Source organism: Geotrypetes seraphini, chromosome 3 (genome assembly GCF_902459505.1).
Source record: "Geotrypetes seraphini chromosome 3, aGeoSer1.1, whole genome shotgun sequence".
NCBI classification, from domain to species: domain Eukaryota; kingdom Metazoa; phylum Chordata; class Amphibia; order Gymnophiona; family Dermophiidae; genus Geotrypetes; species Geotrypetes seraphini.
The window spans coordinates 109,789,958-109,815,914 of record NC_047086.1 but is presented as its reverse complement, the minus strand read 5'-3'; the positions used below and the strand labels follow the sequence as shown (position 1 = coordinate 109,815,914).

The 25,957-nt window shown below is 42.0% G+C and overlaps 1 protein-coding gene across 3 annotated transcripts in view; it reads left to right on the top strand.

Moving 5' to 3' along the window:
* The first annotated feature begins 6,723 nt into the window (after positions 1 to 6,723).
* The window catches only part of TP53I3 (tumor protein p53 inducible protein 3), a 28,375-nt gene continuing 9,141 nt past the window's right edge, over positions 6,724 to 25,957 (top strand). The window contains exons 1-5 of one of the 3 annotated variants that reach the window (XM_033937809.1): positions 6,724 to 7,035; positions 8,147 to 8,289; positions 11,392 to 11,659; positions 12,579 to 12,791; positions 23,166 to 23,386. In XM_033937809.1, the coding sequence (XP_033793700.1) occupies positions 8,152 to 8,289; positions 11,392 to 11,659; positions 12,579 to 12,791; positions 23,166 to 23,386 (840 nt within the window). In that variant the 5' untranslated portion in view covers positions 6,724 to 7,035; positions 8,147 to 8,151. Of the gene's footprint in view, positions 7,036 to 7,223; positions 7,707 to 8,146; positions 8,290 to 11,391; positions 11,660 to 12,578; positions 12,792 to 23,165; positions 23,387 to 25,957 lie in introns of those variants that run through there. The other 2 variants (XM_033937811.1, XM_033937810.1) reach the window with 2 other exon arrangements.

Genomic DNA, 25,957 nt, shown 5'->3' with positions numbered 1-25,957 from the left:
AGTCGGCAGCGGGTTTCTCAATTACTGACACTGCCGGCAATGAATCTGAGGTGTGGAAGATGATGGTGGGAGAGGAAACAAGCCAGACTTTGGGAGGGAGGTTGGATGCAATGGTACAGTGATGGTAGGAGGCACTTGAGGCAGTGCTGCCCCCTTGTACCTTCCCACCCCCCACTCACACTTTTCCTTCCCCTATACCTCTAAATCTTTGCCAGCATGAGCAGCTTCTCTGGTTTTCCCTCTGATGTCACTTCCTGGCCCCATGACCCAGAAATGATTTCAGAGGGGAGCCAGGCCGCTGTGAGCAGCAGGCCGGAGAAGTTGCTCACATTGGCCAAAATTTAAAGAAGTGGTGGGGGGAACAAGCCTGGCTTGGGGTGGGTCAGAGAGGTGCTAGTGCCCCCACCAAGACAGCATCCAGTGTGATCCACTCCTCCCCCTTTACTATGGTTGGATGCATTATGTTGAGCCCAAAGTGGGTGGGCGAGCTTGTGGGCAGCTCATATTTTTAAAACCTAGCTAGACAAGCACACATTCTCCTAATTTAAAAGAAACTCTCAGACATCCCAACAGTCCTCTAAAATGAGGACATGTTCAGGGAAACCCGGACGAATGATAACCCTACATGCAAGCTCTGCAGGACTCCAGGGAACCTACCTGTCCCTAGTGATTGAAAACATGATATTGAAACACTACCTCCTACTGGCAGCACGCAGAGGGAATAGTGGAAATGACACCTACATGTAAATGACAACTTTAGAAAGGGCTCAGTTTATACATGGATATCCATAATTCATAGTATCTGCAAGGGAGTGTGTTAGAGGCATGGTTTGGTCATGGCCTGTGGGGGGTCTGAAATCTACACGTAGTCTCTATTTCACAAAGGGCATGCACATGACAATGTTTCCACATAGGGATTTCTGCTACCTCCTGGCATGTGTAGGTTTTCTAAAAAGTGCTTGTTTCATCCAGCCCTTTACAGAAGGATGGATTTAAGGAAGTTATCTACTTTAATCCTCTGTTTATTTTCCCCTCCAAGCTGATATGAATATAGTCTCTATATTTAATTAGTAGCATTCACACATATTGGTTTGCATAATGGCTTGACATATACATATAAGTTGCTGAGTTTCCTCTGTTGATTTTTCCCTCATCTATATTTGGAAAGTGGTTGCTCCCACTATATATGCCAGCAAATACACATTCACTCTTGCAGGTATTTTAGAGAAGGTTTTACCTCAGTAAGATCCTTTTCTGAAATACCACTGGAATTATGCACATCCTGATCTGGATGTCTCAATTCTAATCTCTACGTTCTGTGTTAAATGGGGCTCTTAATGTGTTGGCTGAAATATAGCTTTTATCATAAACCAAGTCCTGTATTCCATAAAACTCTTTTTTTTTTACTAGTACATTATAGCTATTTTAGTACTTTTAAAATTTTTTTGAGAAAATTAATTATTTTTCCTTGGAGGGAAGCATCAAACTGCTGGTTCAGTCTCTTTTTCCAGCAGTTTGTTCTGCTTCTGCATCTCAACTTCTTTAATGTAAATGTTTTCTAGTTTGGAAATGCCCCCAAGCTGTCTATATGTCATCACTTCCATTGTGCTGGCTATTCTCTGCTGGAAAGGTGGTGTTGCCCTGGGATGCTTTACCAGAAAGGTCACGGGTGTTCCATGTGCTTTAAAGAGAGGCTGATCTGGTCCAAATCTTGTATGCTCCATGACAGATGATGCTGTTTGTGTTAATGGACTGTGAGATGTTGATCTTAAGTCTTTAGCCTGTACGTGACTGGGCAGAATAAAAGATACCAAGGGGTGAACTAAAACTATTGGAAAATGGTTCGTTTTAGGTGATGTGTCGGTCCTCCGTCTTTACTGAGAATTCAAAATCTGCCATTGGATCCCTTTTTTGGTCATTGCTCAGCCTCGCTTTTTCAAAGACTGGATTTCACTCATGATCTGACTCAGTGTTGTACGCCGGGAGATTGCCCTCTGGAGCAGAAGATGATTTTTCACGCGGTTAGTCTCTTCACTTAGGGTATTCAGGGTTATCCAGTGCCTGTGATGCATGCTGTCTAACCTCATGCACAGATCTTCATCTTCCCTTGTGTTTTGGATGTATACATTGGCTTTCAGGGGCGAAATTGGTCTTCGTTTCCACTGCTGTGCCATTGCGTCAAGGGGAGGAGGAGGTGGAGAAGAATCCTGCCAAATTATTAAAAAGGATGGACATTACACCTTTTGGTGGAACTCTTTGTGCCTCTATCATAAATATGAATCTTATGCCTATGAAAAACGGTGTATCTCCAGATTATCCTCACAGATGCCTTGTCATGTTTCTCCATGGAAATTTCTTGATTGTTATGTACATTCTGCTTTGTAGATCACTCCTGTATCTCTCCTCCTATCTCTCCTTCTTTTTCTTTACTCCCTTTTCCTTTCCTTCCTTTTTTCACGCTATAGCCTTCCTTGGGTTTAGAAAATCTCTCAAAACTCACCTATTCCATGGACAAGACACCTAACGCCCCTCTTCAATGAACCATAACCCCCTCCTGCCCCTTTCACCATACTACCCAGCCCACCCACCCCAACCCTCTCCCCTCTGACCTACACGTCCCTTCCATCTATAACCTCAACTACTTTGCTGCTTCCAACTATGTTCAATTGGTGTGAACCACTTGTAATTTTTTTTTTTTTTATAAACAAATGTGAACCGCCTAGAACTCCTTGGGTATGGCAGTATACAAAAAATAAAGTTATTATTATTATTCTGTGACTAGTTTTTGGATTACTTTGTTATTTGGGGCTACTTTTACAGTGGAATCTATTCATGGTTTTTTATCTTTATTATGTTGCTTGATTGTCACTGTTTTTGATGACTTATGTTTCTTTGTTTGTTATACCCAAATTCACAATAAAAAATTTGAACTTAAAAAAAAAAAGGATGGACATTAGAAAGCAGTGATGTGCTTGCGAAATAAGGTCACCAAAATAGTGCCTATATTCAAGTGAGGGTTTTCTAAACATCTCTAGGGAAGGCCACTGTACAAAAAAGTTGGAGCTTCAAATTCACAGTCATGTTTCTGCTTTCATCGAGACTTCTGTAAGTGATGATTGGCTCTTGCAATGCTGTTTAGCAGGACTTGGTACAAAGTTATTAAGAGGCAATAAACAGCACTACCTGTCCAATCTGTCTTAGGCATTATTCATTATAATAACCAGCTGGTACTGCACAGCACAAGTGTCCAAAGATTCAATTTCAGTCCTAGCTTAAAGCAATTTACAAATGTGTTATTTTAAGGGTCCAGTCAGCAAGAGAGAAATCAGTTGGAGCTTATGTTTCTTGATTTTGTGGTGTTATGGATAATGTCCTCTTCTTTCCATACAGTGAGGCTCAGGGCAGAAATTAAAGGCTCCTTTTACTAAGGTGCGCTAGTGGTTTTAGTGCACGCTACAATGCTGCGCACGCTAATGCCTCTATAGAGCTTGCATTAGTATTTTTTGTTTAGTGTGTGGTTAGCGTGCGCTAAAAACGCTAGTGCACCTTAGTAAAAAGAGCCCTAATATGTGTGCCCTGACACCCCATATCTTTTCCATTCTCCCTGCCCTGCTCCATCGATCCCAGATCTGATCATTTTCCCATCTCTCAATCCTGGGTCCTTTCGCTTCCATTTCTGCTGCCTTGAATCCAGTTCCTAACCTCATTCTACCATCCCACATTCTTTCATCCTCCATGAAGCTGTCATCCTTCACTGATGCACAGTTTTTCTGCCTGGTAGCATTGACCCTACATATGCCACTCCCTCTCCCTTACCTTCTCTCAATGGGCCTGGTGCATGGTTTCAAGTGGCAGGACTGGCAAAAGCAATGAGAATAAAGTAGCACAAGTTTAGTAAGACATCTCTAGCTGACAGGCTTTGTGGTATCCCTAACCTCTCCTCCCACACAGACTTCCTTTCACCAAGAAAATTGGCTGGAGGGCACTCTCTCTGTCTTCACATACTACTACTACTACTACTTATCATTTCTAAAAGATTTATACCTGGGGATGTGCCTCTTAATCTGGCTCAGCAAACATCCATACTGACTTAGCAGTGCCAGACTCATGGATCATTTTACAGCATTGATACCAGAGCAGAGTCAGAAGGTAATAAAAGAGACTGTGTTTATTAGGATTATATTTTAAAAAACAAACAAACCCAGACACATAACCACACCCCGTTCTGTCCCAGCCCCACCTGGTTCAACCTCCAGCCGGCCGCCCCCAGAGATGCAGCTGGAGCTTGTAGGAGCTTTCCAAAACTCAGACAAATGCTGGGTTTTGGAAAGTCCGTCCAGGAGCCCGTACTGTCCTCTAAAAGGAGGACATGTTCGGGTTTTCATGGACATCTGGTAACCCTAGTGTTTATGAGAACATGGTCTTTGGTTGCCCACCCCTACCAAGACCCTAACAGGAAGGGGGAAGTCCTGAGAAAGTTGCTGTGTATGGTATCTGTCCTTCCCTCCTGGCCAAACCAAAAAAACACTGTGGAAAGACGATGATCCTGATATGGACTTTAATGAAAGAGTTAAAGTTCCAAATATACAAAATAATCCACATCAAAAATGGAAATCCACATACAAATCGGAAGGACCTAGTCCACTAATGGGGCAGGACCCAACACGGTCCGCGTTTCGACAAGATGTCTTCCTTAGGGGTCCATAAGAGTCCTATGATGATGAATATGTGGAAAAACTAGTATGTGTAAAATCAAACGTAGCTGGCCAGCATCTCTCCTTCCCCCCCCCCACCCCCACTGCTGTCACAGAATCTACCTGATTTGCATTCAGAAGTTACCAGTGGCAGCAATTCACAGAGGCCACCAATCATGGCATCTTTCTACTACTGAGATCCGCCCTCTCTGAGACCCGCCCTCTGTTTCCACAGGGGCAGGCACAGTAGTAATAGGAGGCTCTGGGGTCGGTGACCTAAATGAATCACTACTGCTGATAACTTCTGAAATGCAAATAAGCTAGATTATTCTGCAGGGGGGTTGTGGCGGGGGGGGGGGAGGAGAGATGCCGGGGCAGGGGCGCAGCAGAGGTAGTAGCTTAAGTTTCCAATTAAAGAGTGAGAGTCTTGGAAGAGGGAAGTGAAAGCTGAAGGAGGGAAGGAAGTTGAGGAAGGAAGGGGTAAGATGCCAGACTGTGGCCTGGTGTGATGGGGTAGGGTGTAGGCAGTGGGGAAGAGAGTATGAGTGAATGATTCTAGACTGGAGGCAGAAGGGAGAGATGTTGGCTTGTGGGATGCTAGAAAGTAGAGAGGAAGAAATGGCAGATTTGGGAGATGAGTGGAAGGGAGAAAAAGAAAAATGGCAGGCGAGGGTCTAAAGGGAGAGAAGGACTCAGAAGAGGGGATGGCATAAGGGAGGGAGAGATGTAGGACTTGGGGGATGAGATAATGGAAGAGAGCATTGGGAGAGAGAGAACTTGGGAGTAGGGCAGAGGGCATGGGAAGGGGACAGGAAGAGGGAGAGATGGACCCACAGGAGTGCAGGGGCAGAAGAGGGAGTGAAAGATGTTCTCCATGACCCCCGGAACAAAAAAGAGGCAGTTAGGACTGCCTACCTATTTCTATTTATTTCCAGAGATTATTTTTGGTACCTGGAACCCTGCAATGACTGAATTAACAGTAAATCTTTCCTTTTCAGATGTTTAACTGTGCGTGCTGCCATAGAAAAAGGTAAACAAATGGTAAAGGAACGTCCTGCCAGGGGTTACCCAGAAAAGACATGGGCAATGAAATGCCTTTCTTTCGCCAAATGAACCTGGGATTAATAAGCCTTACCTTCTATACACGCAGAACAATGTCTGGTAAATAGCTCACAAGACACAAGCACTTTACACACAGAGCCATGAGGCTAATACGTCATCATATCTGGGATGTTTTCCTGGTATCTGAGTCCTCTTCTGAGAAAGCTTGAACTCCTCCTGACCACACAACAAATATACTGCATTGTGGGCCTAATCATCACAGTCTGGTCAGCTGTCTAAGACATGTTGACATTTTTTCTCATCTGAAACTGTATAGGAAGGGTTACACATGTGGCTGAGTGTTTTGTTTTTCCTTTTTTAAATTTATTTTCTTTAACAGGTTAAACAACTGAAAATACATCAACTGAAAATACATATGGTTGTTGAGTGCTTTATCTAGTAGACCTTTGCAAGCCTCTCAGAATTTTTTCCCCCAACATGATGAATAAAGAATTGTGGAAGTGGTGCAAAGGCTACATGGTCAATAAATAATGTAGATGAAAACATAAGACAAAAATCCAAAAATATCACTCCAAAACAAAAACACCACACACACCAAGAAAGCTAGCTTATTACTTAAGCGAAAGAAAAGTATCAGACAAACGGAGAGGTGTACCACACTCTTCCACCCAAGCATCATAGGCAAAAAACTTTGGCACAAGTTTAAAGTTAACAGGTGGAAGCAAAAAAAAAGTTGAGAATGATTAATGGTAAAAACCACTGAACACAAACAAGCCAGGCCTTAGCGCCAAATCCAGGCTATCAGTACCGCAGATCCTAACTGCTGTATTCAACCACGAAACGATCATCAGCCTGGCCTGTCTGCAAAGCACTGAAAGGACACAAAGTTAATAAACAGAAAAATAGCTGATGGACAGCAGCAGCATCGTTAGGCAGGAGGTTGAAATTTGAGCTAGCTTCAACCCCATCCCTTCACTGCCTCACATGTGTCAGGAAGTAGCTCAGGAACGTGCCACTTTCTTTGGCTGCGGGGTTCCAGGAAGTATTTTTCTGCCGCCCCTATAGGGCTTCATGGAGAACGTGTGTGATGTATTTTTGAACTGGTCAAGCGACAAAGTTTGTATAAGTAGGCGCTCTGTGTCTGGAAGACGTCCTAGGCTTTTTAATTTCCAAACGACACCGTGTCTTGCAGCCCTGTAGTGGTTGCTTCCACTGTGCCTGGAATTGCTTAGAAAGAGCAGAGTGTCTGGGTAAAGTAGCCACAAGAAGTTGATCAAAGGTAAAGTAGCTCGCACTTTTCTTTTACCACTAGTAAGCAACTTTCAGATGATTTTCCCCAGCCTTATAGTACGTACATACTGAAGTGATTGTGATATAAATGGATGATTCAACCTTCTCTGTAATAGGGTTTTAGAGCAAAGTTGTTAAACTGAACCAGAGCACAGATACTCTTGTGACATTCGGCTGAGGAGATGTATAGTAGACAGATAGGGAGGGATCTCATGACTGTTGACAGGAGGAAGGGGAGAGGACAGGTCTATGCAATCTATAACTAGTTTTATGCTTTTGTTATCATAAATTGCTAGGTTTCTTTTTAATATCCCCCCCCCCCTTTGAAAAATCTTACTTTAAACACTTGTTATACTGTCAAATTGCAAAGCCGTTTTTAAAAATTCCAGAAAAATCAAAGGACAGATAAGCAAAATGCCAAGAGGAGACAATCTTGCATGGCAAAGAAATCCTTATGTACAATGAGACAAATTGATGTGCAATCAATAGGGAGAGGGGCAAAGGTGATAAAGTAGGATATTAGCTGTAATCAGGATCAAGTGGAAGAGCACTGTGTGTGGGGAAAAGTAAAAAATCTGAGGATTCACTGGATGTGGTGAACAGTAGAAATTGGACAGTCACTTGGAAGCATTGGGGAATCACCTGAGGGAGGCACTACAGGTAAGGGTAATGTGTTTGATTACCTTTCTGTAGTACAACCAAAGTGGTTGGGAGTGCTGGGGAGAATTACTGGGGATTGAGGGGGAGTTTTAGTTTTAGCTCATGCTTTTTCTGTAGTAGCTCAAGGCAAGTTACAGGCACAGTAGGTATTTCCTTGTTTCTGGAGGACTTATAATCTATTTCTACCCAAAGCAATGGAGGGTTAAGGGATTTACCCAAGGAATATCAATTCAATGGGATTTGAACCAGTCTCTCCTGGTTCTCAGCCTGCTGCACAGGTCTGCTGAGACTTGAGAGAGAAGAGGGAGGCTTTAGTTTCTTGCATGGGTCTCAGAATGTCTCACATTGCTCTGCACAGATCAGCTTTTGGCTGTAACCTGCATTTCCAGCTGGGGGAGGTTTGCCTACCAATAATCTTATTTTCCTTGTTCTTTCTGCAGAGAACATGCTAGCAGTGTACTTTGACACTCCAGGAGGACCAGAAAATCTCTACATAAAAGAGGTGGCGAAACCAGAAGCAGGAGAAGGGGAAGTCCTTGTAAAGGTTCATACCAGTGCACTGAATAGAGCAGATTTGCTTCAGGTATTGCTCTTTCAAGAACTCTGTAGATCTTTCTGTGACCCAGTGTTAGGTGCAATGTGCACCCTTTTCTACAGGTCATATCATTTGTATTCTCCAGAACATAGACTAATTTTCGATAGAGAACATAATGGGAGAAACATAAAGGAGACAGGGCAACTCGGTTTTCAGCCTATTCAATACTATTCCCTTCTCCCAAGACCATGATGATAGCTCTCGTGAAGAGCACTGTCCTCTGATAACCAAACTAAGGGGCCCTTTTACTAAAGGGTGTTAAGCCCTAACTCATGTATAATGCAGAGGAAAATGCTTACTGTGTTTTGTGGTAATTTGCCATTTCCCACATGCGTTATTTGTTTCGGAAGGCGTGTGTCATGGTGGGGAATGGGTTTAGAAGCTTTATTCAAGTAGCACTTTCTGATTAGCGCATGCTATCTGAATAACGCAAACTTAACACAGGAGCACTTTGCGCTTTCTAAACAGAAGGCAATAAGTTCCCCTGCATTAATTATTTGCAGTTGCCACATGCTGACAATATTTAGCGCATGACCTACAAATAAAAAAAGAGAAGAAATGCCTTATTTTCTGACACATTAAGGGCTCCTTTTACTAAACAGCGATAGCATTTTTATCGTGCGCAGAATTTTAGCGCGCTAAACCCACACTACATGGCTAGAACTAATGCCATCTCAATGCTGGTGTTAGCTTCTAGCACGTGCGGCAATTCGCGCGCTAAGCGTGCGCTAAAACCACTATCGCAGCTTAGTAAAAGGAGCCCTAAATATAGGCTTAACACCTGGGAAAGTCCCATGTTAAAATATGCCAAGCCCATTTTTAAAAACTATTTTAGTAAAAGGACTCCTAAGATCTTTATGTCCTATGAGTCAGTAAATGACTTTCTGAAAATAAAATCCAATTATTTTGAACCATAGGCCTAGATTAGGGGTTCTCAACCCAATGCTCAGGGCACACCAAGCCTGTCAGGCTTTCAGGATGTCCATGATGAATAAGCATGAGATAAATTTGCATGCAGTACTTTCATTCTATGCAAATTTATCTCATGCATATTCATTATGGATATCCTGAAGACTTGACTAGCTAGGTGTGTCTCAAGGACTGGATTGAGAACTCCTGACCTAGATTATTTTTAAAATGCAACTAGTTTCATATTGTTGACTTTCCTATTGATAGTATTTATGAAATATTATTTTTGTCTCTTCAGCTTTAAATGTATTACGTTATTGTCCTCCTGGTTTACAGTGATTATTTTCCTTTAATTGAAGCAATTTTATCACATGATGTTGTATATGGATCAGTGTGAGACTGATTTACCTTCCAGTGATTTTTTTTTTTTTTTTCTTCAATGGTCTCAGATTGCAGGAGGACCAACCCAAGCAGTCAGTCATACTCTTGATCTGATATATGTTTTAGATTCTTTTGTAGTTGCTAGGAAAGTTAGACCAATGTTAGTTTTTTGCCTTGGTCTACTTATGTAATAATTCTTGGTTGTAACTTAAGTCCTTTGTTAAACAAGAGCACTCTGTTAAAACACATGGAGGAGCATAATAAAAAAATATGTCTAAGTCCGTTTTGGGCCTAAGTTGCTAGTCGCCCAAAGTCGGCAGTGTGTAAAGTCCATTCTCGAAAAATATGTCCAAAATATTTTTTATTTTTGAGAATTGTCTACCTGCATGTCCAGCTGTTCGATCGTCCAGACGCTAAGTCGTCTATCTTTATATCCCATTCTCATCCAAAAATTTGTCCAAGTGAAAAATGCCTAGAACAAGACATTCTGCATGTGGGAGACGCCAGCAAAGTAATGGATTGGACACCCAGACATGGTAACACAGTAGTGGGGCACCTTACAGGGCACTGCTGCGAACTTCACAAAAAGGGTGCCACATAACCATCTCACCAGAACTACCCCTATAGGTCATGGTGAGCCCTCCAAAACACCCCCAAAATCTACTAGATCCACCTGTCTAGAACTCCAACAGCCCTTATGGCTGCAGGTAGCATCTATATGGCAGTACAATAGGGTTTGCGGGGTGCACATGTTTCACCAAGAATGCAGTAGTTAGAGTGACTTATGGACCTGGGTCCTCCTTTCTATGGTTCACTAGCCCACTCCCCAGACTACTTAAGCCACCTCTGTGCAACTCTACTAGGCTTTCCAATGCCAGGTGCTGATGTTCTGGAGGCAGATATGTGAAGTTTTTATTGCAATTTTTATGGTGGGGGGGGGTCAGTGATCACTGGGGGAGTGTGTAGGGGTCTGTACTTTCTCTCTACAGTGGTTATCTGGTCACTTTTGATACCTTCTGGGCACTTAGACCTGGCAGCCTCGTTAGACTTTCAGTTATACTTACAGTACGACTATATCTAGGTCGGCCCATGTCCCGCCCAAATCCCGCCCTCATCACTCCTCCTAACACAACCCTTTTAGCTCTGGGCATACAGCAGCACTAAAAAGGACTAAGTCATTATAGATACATCTAAAACTCGGTTCGATTATCGGCACTTGGGACGACTTATCTTACTGATAGTCCAAATGCCAATTTAGGCCGGTTTTTTAGACGTATTTCCATTTTGATTATGAGCCCCATAGCATATGTAATGTCTATGGTTTATCTGATCTTTTTTGGCCTCTAATACTATTGACTATTGGAGTTCTTCAGTGAATTTGCTCTTGATCATTTTCCTCCTTTTGCAGAAGTTATTGTGAGGAGTCTTAGAGCTTTTCCTTGGTTTGTGCCTTTTTTAAGGGAGGATAAAAGATTGTTTTGTAAGCTTGAATGTGTTTGGCAGAAATGCCCCTGAGACTAAGGGCTCCTTTTACTAAGCTTATTTTAATATTGTATTTTGTATGATATGTATCTTTCTACTGCTTGTTCAGTATTTCTTGTTGTAAACCGCCTCGAACTATTATGGCTTAGGTGGTATATAAGAATAAAATTATTATTATTACTGTAAACTATGCCATGAAATGGAGTTCATTGAATTTCTCTGTTTAAAAGATGTCACCCATTTAGAAGCTTAGTTAAAACTGCAAAGCAATTCTCTCCCTAGGTACTTTAATAACTCCCCTCCAATCTGTTTTCATAGAGGAAGGGGAAATATCCTCCCCCAATAGGAGCCAGTGAAATTCTAGGGCTGGAAGTAGCTGGAACTATAATAGGATTTGGACCTGACTGCACAGGATGCTGGAAAACCGGAGACTTGGTCATGGCTCTGTTGTCGGGGGGTGGCAATGCTGAATATGCCTCTGTGAAGGAGGGTCAACTAATGCCAATTCCTGCTGGTATGACTTTCCATCAGGCTGCTTCTATTCCTGAAGCATGGCTGACAGCCTTTCAGTTGCTTCATTTTGTAGGTAAGATGTTATTCCAACACCTCCTTTGTAATTCAGTTTGTTCCAGTTTTCTTCACTATAGTTGTAAATAATAGGACTAATTCCCCAATGTTTGATAGAACTTTATACTGCTGGATATGGAATATAGCCCCTGATTCTATAAGTGATGCCTAACTTCTAGGCATCGAGGAGCACAATTGTCAATCATCCGCTAGGCATTGGTTTATAGAATCATGCTTCGTGGGAGCGGTGAAAAGTCTTGCTCCAGTGGTAAAAAAATTGCACCCGTGTCAGACTCGGCATCTCCTCCCCAGACAACAAAAGTAGAAAAAATAAATTTTATATTTTGTGATTTCAATATTTCAGATTTGAAATATGTATCCTGCTAGAGCTGTTATTAGACATAACAGGCTGTGCTTCTATAGCTTCCAGCAAGCTTAGGCTCTCTCTCTGACCAGGGGGCAGTTGCCCTAGTTGCTCTCTCTTAACACTGTTCCTGCCATGTGTGACTGAAGTAGGGGAAAACACCCTCCAGGGATTCGAGACAAAGTTAGACAAGTTTCTGCTAGACCAGAACGTACACAGGTAAGGCTAGACTCAGTTAGGGCTCAGGATTCACTGACCAACTGACTTTCCCACCAAAATTCAAATTGGTGGACTTCCCTGTTCAAAATCAGGTCAGTGAACCCACTATTTACAAAGTCAACTGTAGACTTCAGAGCATACCCTGAAGAAAGCCACAGCATGGTGGCTGAAACGTCGGTTTCTACCTGACAAGACGCAGCGAGACCAGGAAACCTGCAACAAGCACAATGCCAGCTGTGGAAACCCTGAGAGAACAACTATTTTAATGTTGCATAGCAGGGATCACTGCTTCAGGTTACAATCAACCCTAATATAATGTCGGCTTAGTAATTTATTTTTCTTCCGTTGGCTTTAGGTAAAGTGCAGCAGAAGGAAGTGGTGCTGATCCATGCAGGAGCTAGTGGAGTTGGAACTGCAGCCATTCAGCTGACTCGACTAGCGGGCGCAGTTCCCATAGTCACTGCAGGAACCCAGGAGAAACTTCACATGGCAAGAAACCTCGGGGCAGCTGCTGGCTTTAACTATAAGAAGGAAGATTTCAGTGAGAAGGTTCTAGAGTTCACACACAGTAAGCAATAGCTCAGTAAATTGCATAATCATTTTTTCTTGGTCCTCACAAATATGACTATCCAGTAGCTCCCTACAACTTTTCTTCTATGTTCTGTCTTATTCAGATGTTCCATGTTTGCTTTGTTTTTATTTCATAGTTGTTCTATTTATTGTTAAAAAGATGGGAGACAAGGGGAACATCCCAAAGATGCCAAAGGAAAGCAAAAACAGTTTCAGCAAGTGAAAATATAGGGTTGAGCTTGAGAACAAAATGGTGAGGGCAGGAAAACTTGTATTTATTAGTTAAAAGTTAGGTAAACAACATACACAAAGAAAAATAAACTATTCAAGTAGGCGTAGCCTAGTGGTTAGAGCTGCTGCCTCAGCACCCTGAGGTTGTTAGTTCGATTCCCACTGCAGCTCCTTGTGACTCTGGGCAAGTCACTTTATTGCCCAAGTATTAAATAAATTGATTAAACACAAATTGGATACGGTTCTGGACGATGAGAGGCTGAGGGACCCCCATCAGCATGGATTTACAAAGGGAAGGTCCTGCCAATCCAATCTAATCGGCTTCTTTGACAGGGTAATGAAAAAACTAGATAAGGGAGAGTCCATGGATGTAGTGTATCTAGACTTCAGTAAGGCTTTTGAACAAGATGAGCTCTCTGGGACTAGGAGAAACATTAAACTGGGTTAAAGACTGGCTCAGTGGCAGACTTCAAAGGGTAGTGGTAAACGGTACTCCCTCTGAAACGTCGGAGGTGTTTAGTGGAGTACCGCAGGGATCAGTCCTGGGTCCAGTCCTATTTAATATTTTCGTACGGGATCTGCCACAGGGACTTCAGGGTAAAATTGCATTATTTGCCGATGATGCTAAATTATGCAATATTGTGGGCGGAGATACCTTGCCTGACACTATGACACAGGACCTTCTTTTACTGGAGCAATGGTCTACTATTTGGCAACTGAGTTTTAATGCCAAGAAGTGTAAAGTTATGCACCTTGGTAGCGGAAACATTACATTACATTACATTACATTAGTGATTTCTATTCCGCCATTACCTTGCGGTTCAAGGCGGATTACATTCAAACTAAAAAACAGGAATTACATACAAATTAAAAGGAATAGAATAAGCGATGACATAGAATTTTTTAAGGTAATAAACATTGGATAAAGAGTTACCAAAGGGAAGTGGAGGTCTTTAGGAGGTAAGAATATGGTGAAATTATGGGTTTTAGATAGCATTTGATAGGTAAAAGTGTTGTTAAGAGTAAGAGATTTTAAGAGTGGGTGTGGTTAGGACTGTTTCAGGGCTTTCTTGAAGAGTATAGTTTTTATTTGTTTTCTGAAAATCTTGTAGTCTGGGGTGGTTAACAGTAGGTTGGAGATTTGGTTATCCATTCCTGCAGCTCGAGTGGCTAGGAGGCCGTCGTATTGTTTTGACCGTTTTACTTCCTTGATCGGGGGAGGTGTGAAAGGGGAGTGCGTTTTTCTATGTCTGGTTGAGGTTGCTTGGATGAGGCGATTGTTTAGGTAGGCTGGGCTGTTTCCATTTAGGGTTTTGAATATCATGCAGTAGAATTTAAATAATATTCTTTCTTGGATTGGTAGCCAGTGTGAGTTGATGTAGGCTTCTGTGATATGATCATGTTTCCTCAGTGAGTAGATGAGTCTCAGAGCAGTATTTTGGATTGTTTGTAGTTGCTTGGTCATCGTGGCAGGGCAGGGGAGGTAGAGGATGTTGCAGTAGTCTAGCAATCCTAGGATTAGGGATTGCACTATGAGCTGGAATTGTGATCTTTCAAAGAATTTCCGGACTTGTCTCAGGTTTCTCATTATTGCAAAGGATTTCTGTATGGTTTTATTTATTTGCAGTTGCATAGTGCAGCATCTGTCTATTGTCACTCCTAGTAGTTTTATGGTGGTTTGGATTGGATAGTTGATTGAGTTAAGTTCTAAATTGGTTATAGTTGGGACTTTGTCATTTTCGAGGAGGATGAATTTAGTTTTATCTGGGTTGAGTTTTAGTTTGTGTTCTTTCATCCAGGTTGTAACTGTTTCTATTGTTTGGTGTATTATGTTTGTCATGGTGGTCTTTGGCTGATCATATGGTATGAGGATGGTGATGTCATCCGCATAACTATAGGTGGTAATGCCTAGGTTATCCAGGTATGCCCCGAGAGAGGCAGTGTATAGGTTGAAGAGAGTAGGGGATAGTGAGGATCCCTGTGGTACGCCGCAAGGGTTTGACCAAGGATCTGATTTTTCTTTGTTTGATTTTACTCTGTAGGTTCTGGATTTTAGGAAGCCTTCAAACCAAGAATATACTGTATCTGAGATACCTATTGCATCCAAGATTTGGAGAAGGATGTTATGATCAACTAGGTCGAATGCTGCAGTCAGGTCCAGTTGTATGAGAAGCATTTTTTTTCCTGTGCTGAGGTGTTGTCTGGCTGTGTCCATAAGGGAGCCCAGGAGTGTCTCTGTGCTGAAGTTAGTTCTGAATCCTGATTGCATGGGGTGGAGTAGGTTATGGTCATCTAGATAGTTTGTGAGGAGTTTGGCTACTAGGCCTTCTGTAATTTTGACATATAGCGGTATAGAGGCAATGGGTCTGAAGTTGGATGGTTGGTCTGTTGGTCCTTTTGGGTCTTTTTGAATTGGGGTGATGATAATTTCGCTGAAGTCAGCAGGGAAAAAGCCATCTGTGAGTGTTGTTTGTATCCATTGCAGAAGTAGAGTACGGAATTTTACACTGGAGGTGGTAAGGAGATATGCTGGGCAGTGGTTGAGGTCACAGGAGGCGTGGCTGTATTTTTTGTAGAGTTTATTGAATTTGGACCATTGTATGTTGGGGAATTGAGACCATGTTCTGTCCGCTGTAGTAGATTCTTTATCCGTGGGTTGGGTTGTGATTTCGTTTAGGTGGGATGGGGTAAAGTTGAGGGTGGCTCTGGCGTTAGTGATTTTGTTCTTGAAATAGTCTGCTAGGAGGGTGGCTGAGGGGGTTGGGTTGTTGTTAGTGGTCGTGTAGGGTTTGGTGTCAGTTAGGTCTTTTAATATTTTGAATAGTTTTTTGGTATCTTGGGTTTCTGTGCCTATAAGGTTTGTGTAGTGAGTTTTTCTCTTGTCTTTTAGTAGGATTTTATATTGTTTGTTAATTTTTTTCCAGGCGGTTTTCGTTTGATCTAGGTTTGTTTTTCTCCATTTTCTTTCTAATCTTCTGCATTGTCTTTTAAGTTGGAGCAGATCGTTGTCAAACCATTGGTCTGATCTTCTACTGGTTCTAGTTTTGGTTTGTAGTGGGGCTAGTTCGTCCTGGATGTTGGTGGCTAGAAAATTCCAGTGAGAGATGAAGTCTTTTGGGTCGCGGTCCTGGAGTGTTTCATCTATTTTTTTCCAGAATACAGTTGGCTCGATATGTTTGCGTGAGGTGTATGTTATTTTTTGGGATTTAGGTGTGGTTTTGTTCTTGGTCCAGTTAATGCTGAAATTGTAAGTGTAGTGGTCTGACCAGAGGGATGGGGACCAGGTTCCATTGGGTGTTTGAATTACTGGGGTGGTTGATTGGTGGGTCATGAAGGCTGCAATGTCTAGTTGATGTCCTTTTTCATGAGTGGTTTGTGGGTCTAGGATTTGGAAGGATAAGGCATTGAGAAATGCTAGACAGTTTTTTGCTGGTGTGGATTTTGGGTCTTCTAGGTGGAGGTTTAGGTCTCCTAGGATAAGGTTATATTCTGCTGTTAAGGAGTTTTGGTAGATGAAGTTTTCAAATTCAGGTCTCGTTGTGGTCCAATTTCCCAGTGTTATGTAACAGAGCATGCATGCTAGTGAGTTTTTTAGTGTGGAGCTTGTGAGATGACAGGCAAGGAAGTCCATTTGTGTGGTGGATGTTTTTTCTTGTATATTTAGGGTTAGGGAGTCTTTGAATATTATTGCTAGTCCTCCTCCTCTTTTTTTCTCTCTGCAGGTCACTGTTATTTTGTACCCCTGCGGGCATACCTCTGTTATTCTGGGGTCTGTGTCTGAGGTTAACCAGGTTTCTGTGAGGAAGAGACAGTCTAGGTTTTCGGTTTTTATCCAATTTTTTATATGTTCTGTTTTGGATCCTAAGGCTCTGATGTTTAGGTAGGCACACGTTAGAGTAGTGGTTTCTGTTTGATTCTTGTGGGTCGTTTCAGGGTAGATGAGTGTTTTGAGAGGAGGTTGAGGTTTGGTCTTGGGAGGAGTTACACTCTGAATGGTGAGACCTTAACTAGAACTGTTACAGAACGGGACCTGGGAGTAATCATTAGTGAAGATATGAAGACGGCCAATCAAGTGGAGAAAGTTTCATCCAAGGCTAGACAAATGCTGGGTTGCATCTGGAGAAGTTTCGTCAGCCGAAAGCCCGAAGTGGTAATGTCGCTGTACAGGTCCATGGTGAGACCACATCTGGAATATTGTATTCAATTTTGGAGGCCACACTATCAGAAGGATGTGCTGAGAATGGAATCGGTTCAGCGAATGGCCACTAGGATGGACTCAAGGATCTCCCATATGAAGAACGCCTAGGTAAGTTGCAGCTATACACTCTCGAGGAACGCAGAGAGAGGGGAGACATGATAGAGACGTTCAAATATGTTACTGGCTGTATTGAGGTGGAAGAAGACATCTTTTTCCTAACAGGACCTAGGGTGACAAGAGGGCATCCGCTAAAAATCAGGGGTGAGAGATTTCATGGTGACACTAGGATGTATTTCTTCACCGAAAGGGTGGTTGATCGATGGAATAATCTTCCACCTCAGGTAGTAGAGGCCAACAGCGTGCTCGATTTTAAGAATAAATGGGATAAACATGTGGGTTCACTTTGAGGAAGTGCTTAGGGGGGTGGGTTATTCGAGTGGACAGACTTGTTGGGCCGACGGCCCTTTTCTGCCATCATACTCTGTTTCTATAAAAAATAGTCACGTATCTGTTCACCTCTCAGTCACCAAGCTTGCACTTCACTATTGTAACCCCAACAGGAGTTCCCTGATACATGTGAATGGGTTGATACATTGATACATGTGAATGGGTTGGATTACAATATCGAGCAATCCTTAAAAATATTGTGAGTAACTGGACAAACATCTCACATTGGAAAAACATGCAGATTTAATATTTAAGAAAAGTATCTCGGTATCTTCAAAAAAGGATCAAGGGGAGAACCGGGAAACTATAGACCAGTGAGTCTCACATCGGTCCCTGGGAAAATGGTTGAGGCTTTGATTAAAGACAGCATTGTACAGCACCTGGATAACCATGACCTGCTGAGAGGTAGTCAGCATGGCTTCAGGAAAGGGAAGTCATGCTTGACAAACTTACTTCAGTTTTTCGAGGGAGTGAACAAACAAGTCGATAGCGGAGAACCGGTTGACATAATATACTTGGACTTCCAGAAGGCGTTCGACAAAGTACCTCATGCGAGACTTCTCAAGAAACTACAAAGTCATGGAATAGAAGGGGATATACTGAGATGGATAGGAAAATGGCTAGAAAACAGAAGACAAAGAGTGGGCATAAATGGGAAGTACTCAGACTGGAAGAAAGTAACTAGCGGTGTGCCTCAGGGCTCAGTTCTTGGGCCTATCTTATTCAATATCTTCGTAAATGACCTGGAAGAAGAAACGACCAGTGCTATCATCAAGTTTGCAGATGACACAAAACTATGCCGAGCAATCAGGTCACAAAAAGACAGCGAAGAACTCCAGAGAGATTTGAAGCAACTTGAGAGATGGGCAGAAAATTGGCAAATGAGTTTTAATGTAGAAAAATGCAAAGTGATGCACCTGGGCAGTAAAAACAAGGAGCATGGGTACAAACTGTTAGGTATAACATTGGAGAAGAGCGATCAAGAAAAAGACCTGGGAGTACTGATAGATAGAACCCTGAAGCCATCGGCTCAATGTGCAGCGGCGGCAAAGAAAGCTAACAGGATGTTAGGCATGATAAAGAAAGGAATCACGAGTAGATCAAGGGAGGTCATAATGCCACTTTATAGAGCAATGGTCAGACCACACCTGGAATACTGTGTCCAACACTGGTCTCCATACCTGAAGAAGGATATAACACTACTGGAGAGGGTGCAGAGGAGAGCGACGAAGCTAGTAAAAGGTATGGAGAACTTGAGCTACAAAGATCGCCTCAGAAAACTGGGACTATTCACCCTTGAGAAGAGAAGACTGAGAGGGGATCTGATAGAGACTTTTAAATTGCTAAAAGGAATTGACATAATGGAGCAAGCTCACTCACCAACAGGGGGAAAGGATGGTGAGCAAGAAACAGCGTTATTCACATTGGCAAATGTAACCCAGTCTCGGACCAGAGGTCATGGCCTGAAGCTGAGAGGGGACACGGCCAAGACAAACGTCAGAAAGTTCTGCTTCACACAGCGAGTGGTGAACGCCTGGAACTCTCTCCCGAAAGAGCTGGTGGAGGAAACCACCGTTCTAGGATTTAAGGGAAAATTGGACGCACATCTTCTTGCAGAAGACATTGAGGGATACGAGTGACATTGTATTCGCCAGGATGTGCCTGGCTGGGCCTCCGCGTGTGCGGAACGCCGGACTAGATGGACCCCGGGTCTGATCCGGTGCAGGCATTTCTTATGTTCTTATGTTCTTATGTTATGTACTTTGGAAGCTCTGCACTATTAAGAAGTACTTTGACGAAGCCTCTTTTCATTTGTTAGTTCAATCTTCCATTTAAGTATTCTTGACTACTGCAACATCATATATTTGGGTGCTTTCAAGAAAATTCTCAGAAAATCGAGGATGATCCAGAATACGGCTGTTCGCCTCATTTTTGGTTTAAAAAAAGGGGAGCATGTTACCCCCTTCTATCAAAAGCTCCTTTGGCTCCCATTGGAATCTAGAGTTTTATTTAAGTTTTCATGTATCTCTGCTTTAAAGCAGTATTTGGCATGCTACCAGGTTATCTTACCCCTCATTTTACTCTAAGCTACACTAATAAGAGCTCTCGAAGATTACACTTGTTTGCATATCCCTCAATAAAATCCTGTCATTACAAAATGTTCCTCGAGAGAACCTTCTCTTTTCAGGCGGTCAAACTGAATACATAGCTTGCCAAAATTGTGTTAGAAGCTTCCTCTTATCTAGATTTTAGAAAACAGATAAAAACACAACTATTCAACAAGTTGGGTTCTTAATGAATCTTATCGTTTAACTTAATACTTTTATATTATTTTAAATCATTTATATTCTTCCTATATTGTATGCATTCAACTTTGTCAAATTTTAGATAATTTAATACATCTATTTGTACTGTATGTATTATGCTTGATTGTTGTGAACCGCCTAGAACTTCCGGGTATGGCGGTATATAAAAATAAACTATTATTATTATTATTTTTATTATACCCTGTTTCAATATCCGCATTGTCAGGGGAAATACTACATAAAGTACTCTCTTCATGGCTCTTTCCACAATGGCGATCTTCCAGCCAGATGCCTTTACTTCAAACTCTACCATAATGTTGTCAATCCAAACAGCACCAATCAATTTTCATTACAGGAAAGCTTTCCACTCAATAGCTGCATTCAGGCCTGTAGGTGCCATCGTTTGAAAATAGAATATCCAGCATTGCTCTTTTTGTCTTAAACGACGCATTAGCAAAGCATTGCTGTAGCAGCTTGTTGGTGTGCTGGCTCATTGAGACTGTTTCTTCCCTACAATGGAAAAGGGTAGACTGGGTAAATGTAACATCAGGGCATGCTAGCGAGGTAAAATTCCTTGAAAAAATCAAGGACTGCTTTATAAAGCAGCTGGTTCAGAGACCAAAAGGCGAAGCAATTCTAGACTTAGTTTTTAGTGGAGTGCATGAATTGGTGCAGGAGTTAACAGTGCTGAGACCACTTGATGATATAATTAAATTTTATATAATCTCTGGAGTAAGTGCACACAGAAAATCCATTACAATAGCATTAAAAAAAATTTTATTTATCAAATTCTAATTACATTATCAAGCATAAATCTTGTACAGAAAAGATGATATAGCATTTAACTTTAAAAAAGGAGGCTTGATAACATAAGAAGAATGGTAAAAAAGAAACTTAGAGCGCAAAAATTTATATCAGATGTGGATGTTATTCAAAAAGACCATCATGGAAGCCCAGACCAGATATATTCCATGTAGTAAAATCTAATCTAATCTTCCATTTGTGAGTCACACATACCTATACAGGCTCAAGGCGACAGATCAAAGAGGAAGGGGAGAGTAGTAGGGGAGGGGGCATGGAGAAGCAAGAGGAGGGTCCAAGACGTAGGGGGTGCTATTTAGATATGAAGACAGTTAATTGTCAAAGAGGTGAGTCTTCAGTTTTTTTTCTGAATGTAGTGTAGTTTGTTTCTTTCCTGATGGTTTCTGGGAGGTCATTCTAGGTTTTTACACCCAGATAAGTTAGCATAGAGTGGAAAATTCATTTGTAGTGGAGGTATTTTGTGGATGGCAGGTTTAGTTGGAAAGAAGACCAAACGGCAGCCAGCTTGGTTAATGAGTGAAGTGAAGGAAGCTATTAGAGCTAAAAGAGAATCCTTCAGGAAGTGGACAAAGGATTCAACTGAAAATAGTTGTAAACAGCACAAAGAATGGCAAGTCAAGGCGCTAATAAGGAAAGCAAAGAGAGACCTTGAAAAGAAGATTGCACTGGAAGCCAAAACTTAAAGCAAAATGAACTTGCAGAGCTATTGTTAGTAATTTGTTATTTATCTTTAAAATCCGGCATGGTACCAGAAGACTGGAGGGTGGCCAACGTAATGTCAATTTTTAAAACTGGTTCCAGAGGTGATCTGGGAAATTATAGACCTGTGGCATAGCCATGGGTAGGCCCTAGCCCACTAAGTAGTAGCACATCTACATATAACTGGTGGGGATCCCCAACCCTGCCAGCTAAAAATGCCCAAAACCTCTCCTCCCGTGTACCTTTAAAGGGCCAATCTTCACTGGCAGTAAAGAACATAACTGATGCACACTGCTTGTGCTGGCCCCACAACCTTCCTTCTGACATACTCCACCTCTAAGGAAGCAGGATGTTGTGTCAGAAGGAAGGCTGGGGTGGCCAGTGTGAGCAGTTTGTATTACTCATTCTGCTGTTGAAGATCAGCTCTTCGAAAGATAGCCAGTGACAGTGGAAGGGAAGAATTGGATCAAATTAGATTGTCTCACCTGGGAGAGGGAGAAATAGGATAATGTGCAGTTCTAGTGCACGGGTCACTGCCGCAGTTAGTTGGGCCAGCTGTTTCGCTGTGAACTCCATAGCTGGCACTGGGGAGGGATCCGCCATCTTGTCAGGGGCTTTCCGGCCCAGCTCTTTTGGGGTTTTTTTCGTCATTTATCCAGACATCCTCTTTCCCAATTTAGACCAAAATTGTCTATGCAAAGAACATGATGTGAGAGGGAGAATTCAGTGCTATATGAAGCAGTAGAGCTGGGTTGATAAAGATTTTGCGAAGTGGGTCCATGGAGCAGCACAAAGACATAGCTCACAGCATCATGTAATCTCACTAAATAGTTTTATATATAGTTGACACAATATATAAAACTTAAGATTTGACCTATTGTTGGTTTTGAAAGATTAGCTGGCACAACATTGTTAAGATTGTAAAGACGGTCATTGTTTTTGGAGGATTTTCTGCCAATGAAGTTATTTACCCTCTCAAGTTAGGTGAGGGTATCCTCTCTAAAGGGGTTCTGAGGCTTTTCTGCCGATTATAAGCAAAATTCTTAGTTTCTGTTCTAATGCTAAGCATACAGCAGTCTTGTTATAAGAGTTTATGATTTCTATACTTTTGTTGTAAGGGAATTTGTTTTTTGTTTTTGAAATTTTTCTGAATAGTGGGTCTGTGTTGGGACCATTGCTTTTTTTTCTTATTTTTAATCTTTATGTTTTTAGGCATAACAGCACCAAAATACAAAATAAAACACTTACAACACATCAAACAGAGCAGTTCTCAAATCTGTTTTCTATGCTCTGTTTGATGTGTTGTAAGTGTTTTATTTTGTATTTTGGTGCTGTTGTGCCTAAAAACATAAAGATAATGTGAATTGCTTCTCCTATAATGTGTGAGAGATTGGTTATACTATATTGAATGTTATTTGGCTCAATAGGTCATTTGATTTTTCTTTTTATTTGATATCTTATATCTCTCTTTTTCCATATATATATATATATATATATATATATATATATATATATATATATATATATATATATATATATATATATATACTGGTTTATGTATATTTATAAAAGTAATAAATAAAGAAAAAAAAGTAACAATGCTGATTTTTAGTTGTAACTGGTGAGGTGACGGGCTGGTTGAATAAAAGGCTGTGCTCTTTTGTCCCAGATGCTGGAGTTGATGTGATACTGGACTGCATAGGGGGATCCTATTGGGAGAAGAATCTGAGCTGCCTGCGAACTGACGGCCGATGGATTGTTTATGGATTGCTGGGTGCCGGAGAGATAAAGGGGGATCTGCTCACAACATTGTTAGCCAAGAGAGGCAGTCTGCTTACAAGCCTTCTGAGATCAAGAACCAACAAGGCAAGTTATCATATACCTTCTGGGGTAAGACCATTCACCTCCCAGTGCCTCAAGAGTATTTTGCTGCAATTAGGAAGTAATATAATAATTCATAGTTATGATCCGTTTGTAAAGTGTCATTTGAGGTGCTGCTTGTATAAAAGTGAAAACCAAATAAAAAAGGTTCTCCAATACTCTTGCAATAATATCCCTCCAATAAATACCTATATAATGAATATCTAAATTAAAGTGAAAAGGGTTAATGTCTCAAAAGATGGCAGTACACACGTCAAATGCCACAAAGAGCACAGTCTTGACTTAGTGCTCATGAATATGTCCCCAAGGCAGCTGCTTATTCAGTCATTGACCTTGTATCCCTTATGTAATGTATCCAAAGAGCTTACAAAAATTGTGTGGACCTTTAAAAAATCATTTCATGAAGGTACATCTATGAATGCAGTGGAATAGCAAGATAATTTAGCTTGTGTATAAAGTGATTGTCCTCAGTGTGGTTTCCATATTGTGCCCAACTTGCTGCAGGTTTCATTCAAAAAGACTGCAGCAAGGGCTCAAGACCACTGGTAATGACTCTCAAATAGCTGTATTGTATAACAGTTGCTATAGAAATTCCATATTTACTATCATATACTGATTAATTAATAAGCTAATTTTCAATAGATTTAGGACCTTAGCGATATGTACCTAGAGTTTTAAATGTACAAATTTGCTGTCTCTGAGCACCTACGTTTAAGAACTTTAAATCACAAGGCACCTTTACATTTAAACACTTTAATGTATGGGAACACGAGGGAAGGGGAGATCCTGCTTCTTAAAAAGTCCTACACATCGGGGAAGAAGTACATGATGAATCATTGGATGTAGAACATCCTCCCTTTGCTATAGTACTGGAAAAATAAGCTACATTCCCTAAAGTTGATGGAATCCTATGGGGTTAAGTCACCAATGTGCTTTAAGAGATTCATGTTAACATGGGAAGGGGAAATCGAGGGAATAGAACTTGTATACTGCTTTATTGTGGCTACACATGCAAAGCGGTTTACATATATATATATATATATATATATATATATATATATATATATATATATATATATACAGGTACTTTATTTTATACTGGGATAATGGAGGATTAAGTGATTTTCCTAGGGTCACAAGGAGCAGTGTTGGGATTTGATCGCATGACCTCAGGGTGCTGAGACAGCAGCTCTACCACTAAGCCACTCCTCGCCTCTATATCTACATCAACTTTCTCCGCAAATGCAAAGTAAAATCTTAAATAGATATCCTGAAAATTTTAACCAATAGAGCTTTCAGGAGTGAGTTTTTAGTTTCATTGAGGACCTGGCTCCAAGAGTGCAGGCCTGGCTCCTAGTATTTGCAATAGTTTTTTGTAGTTATTGGAAGTTAAAGCCAAAAATGATATAAGCTTTATTCTTTAGCACTCTCCAGACCAGTAGAGGTTAATCTTTACGAATGGGTATATATCCAATCATGACCAGCAGGTGGAGACTGAAAACAAAACTTTGGGACAGTATATACTATCCTCCCTTCTCTATTTCCCTCAGTCTTCTTTCAGTCTCCAGCAGGTGTTGATGTGATCTGTACCCATCTCCCTTGGTAGGGCTGTTGGAATTTGTTTAGGGGGTTTATTGTCCCTGTTTTTGGCCGGACGGAGCTTGGGCGGACCCTGTTTGGGGGTTCGTCCGACCTCGGGGGTGTCAAACCCGGCGGGTCTCGAGCGGGGTCCCTCCCCCCACTTCCTCCACCTCCCCACTTTTTTTTAGAGGAGCCTCAGCAGTAAGCCTTGCCCCCTAATTCAAGCAAGGCATATTGCTTCGAGAGCCTGTGGAGTCTGTTCAGTAAAAAAAAAAAAAAAAATCCTGAGGTAGTGCTGGTCTGGAGGGTTGTTTCCCTTTAAGAAAACTGTATTTTACTGTATTTTTTCAACTAACCGGCACTTTTTTACAGCTAGGTCGCGTATGGAGCAATGAGCACTTCTAAAGGGAAAAAGTGCTCATTGTGCTCCAGACGCGAGGCACTCGCGGCCGGCCTGTGCAAGCGGTGTTCAGGCCGGTGCGGTGGAGGAGCTCCGTCGGCAGCGGCTGCAGGCGCCCAGAGCTCCCCGCCGATGGTGCCTCGCGAGTCGGCAGGGAGCAGTGGAGAAGCCCGGTCTTCTCCATCCGCCCACGGAGGGATTCCCCGAGCCGCCGACAGTCGGGTTTTTGAGGATTCCCTCTCAGCTGATTTTTTGACAGCTGATGCCGGCTTGCCTGCTTTAGCGGCTGAGACTGTTCAGGTTTCTCAGCCGCTACAGGCTATGGAGGGAGCTTTTTTGGCGGGAAAGTCGCCATCTTCTCTGTCTGGCCCCTCCATTTTGTCTTCCACCTCAGGTGACCTTCCCCCTGTTTTGACTATGCAGGGGCAGGTTTCTGCTGGGTCCCCTGCTGTGGCAGGGAGTCCCTTGGGACCCTCGGGGGGGTTTTCTCCTGATTTCTTTTTTTCTTTATGCAGAGCCTATTTACAGGCGGCTGGGGGTCCCGGTTGCGCCCAGGGGGTTTCGGGGGGTGGGGTTTCCTCCGCGCTCCCTGCGGCTTT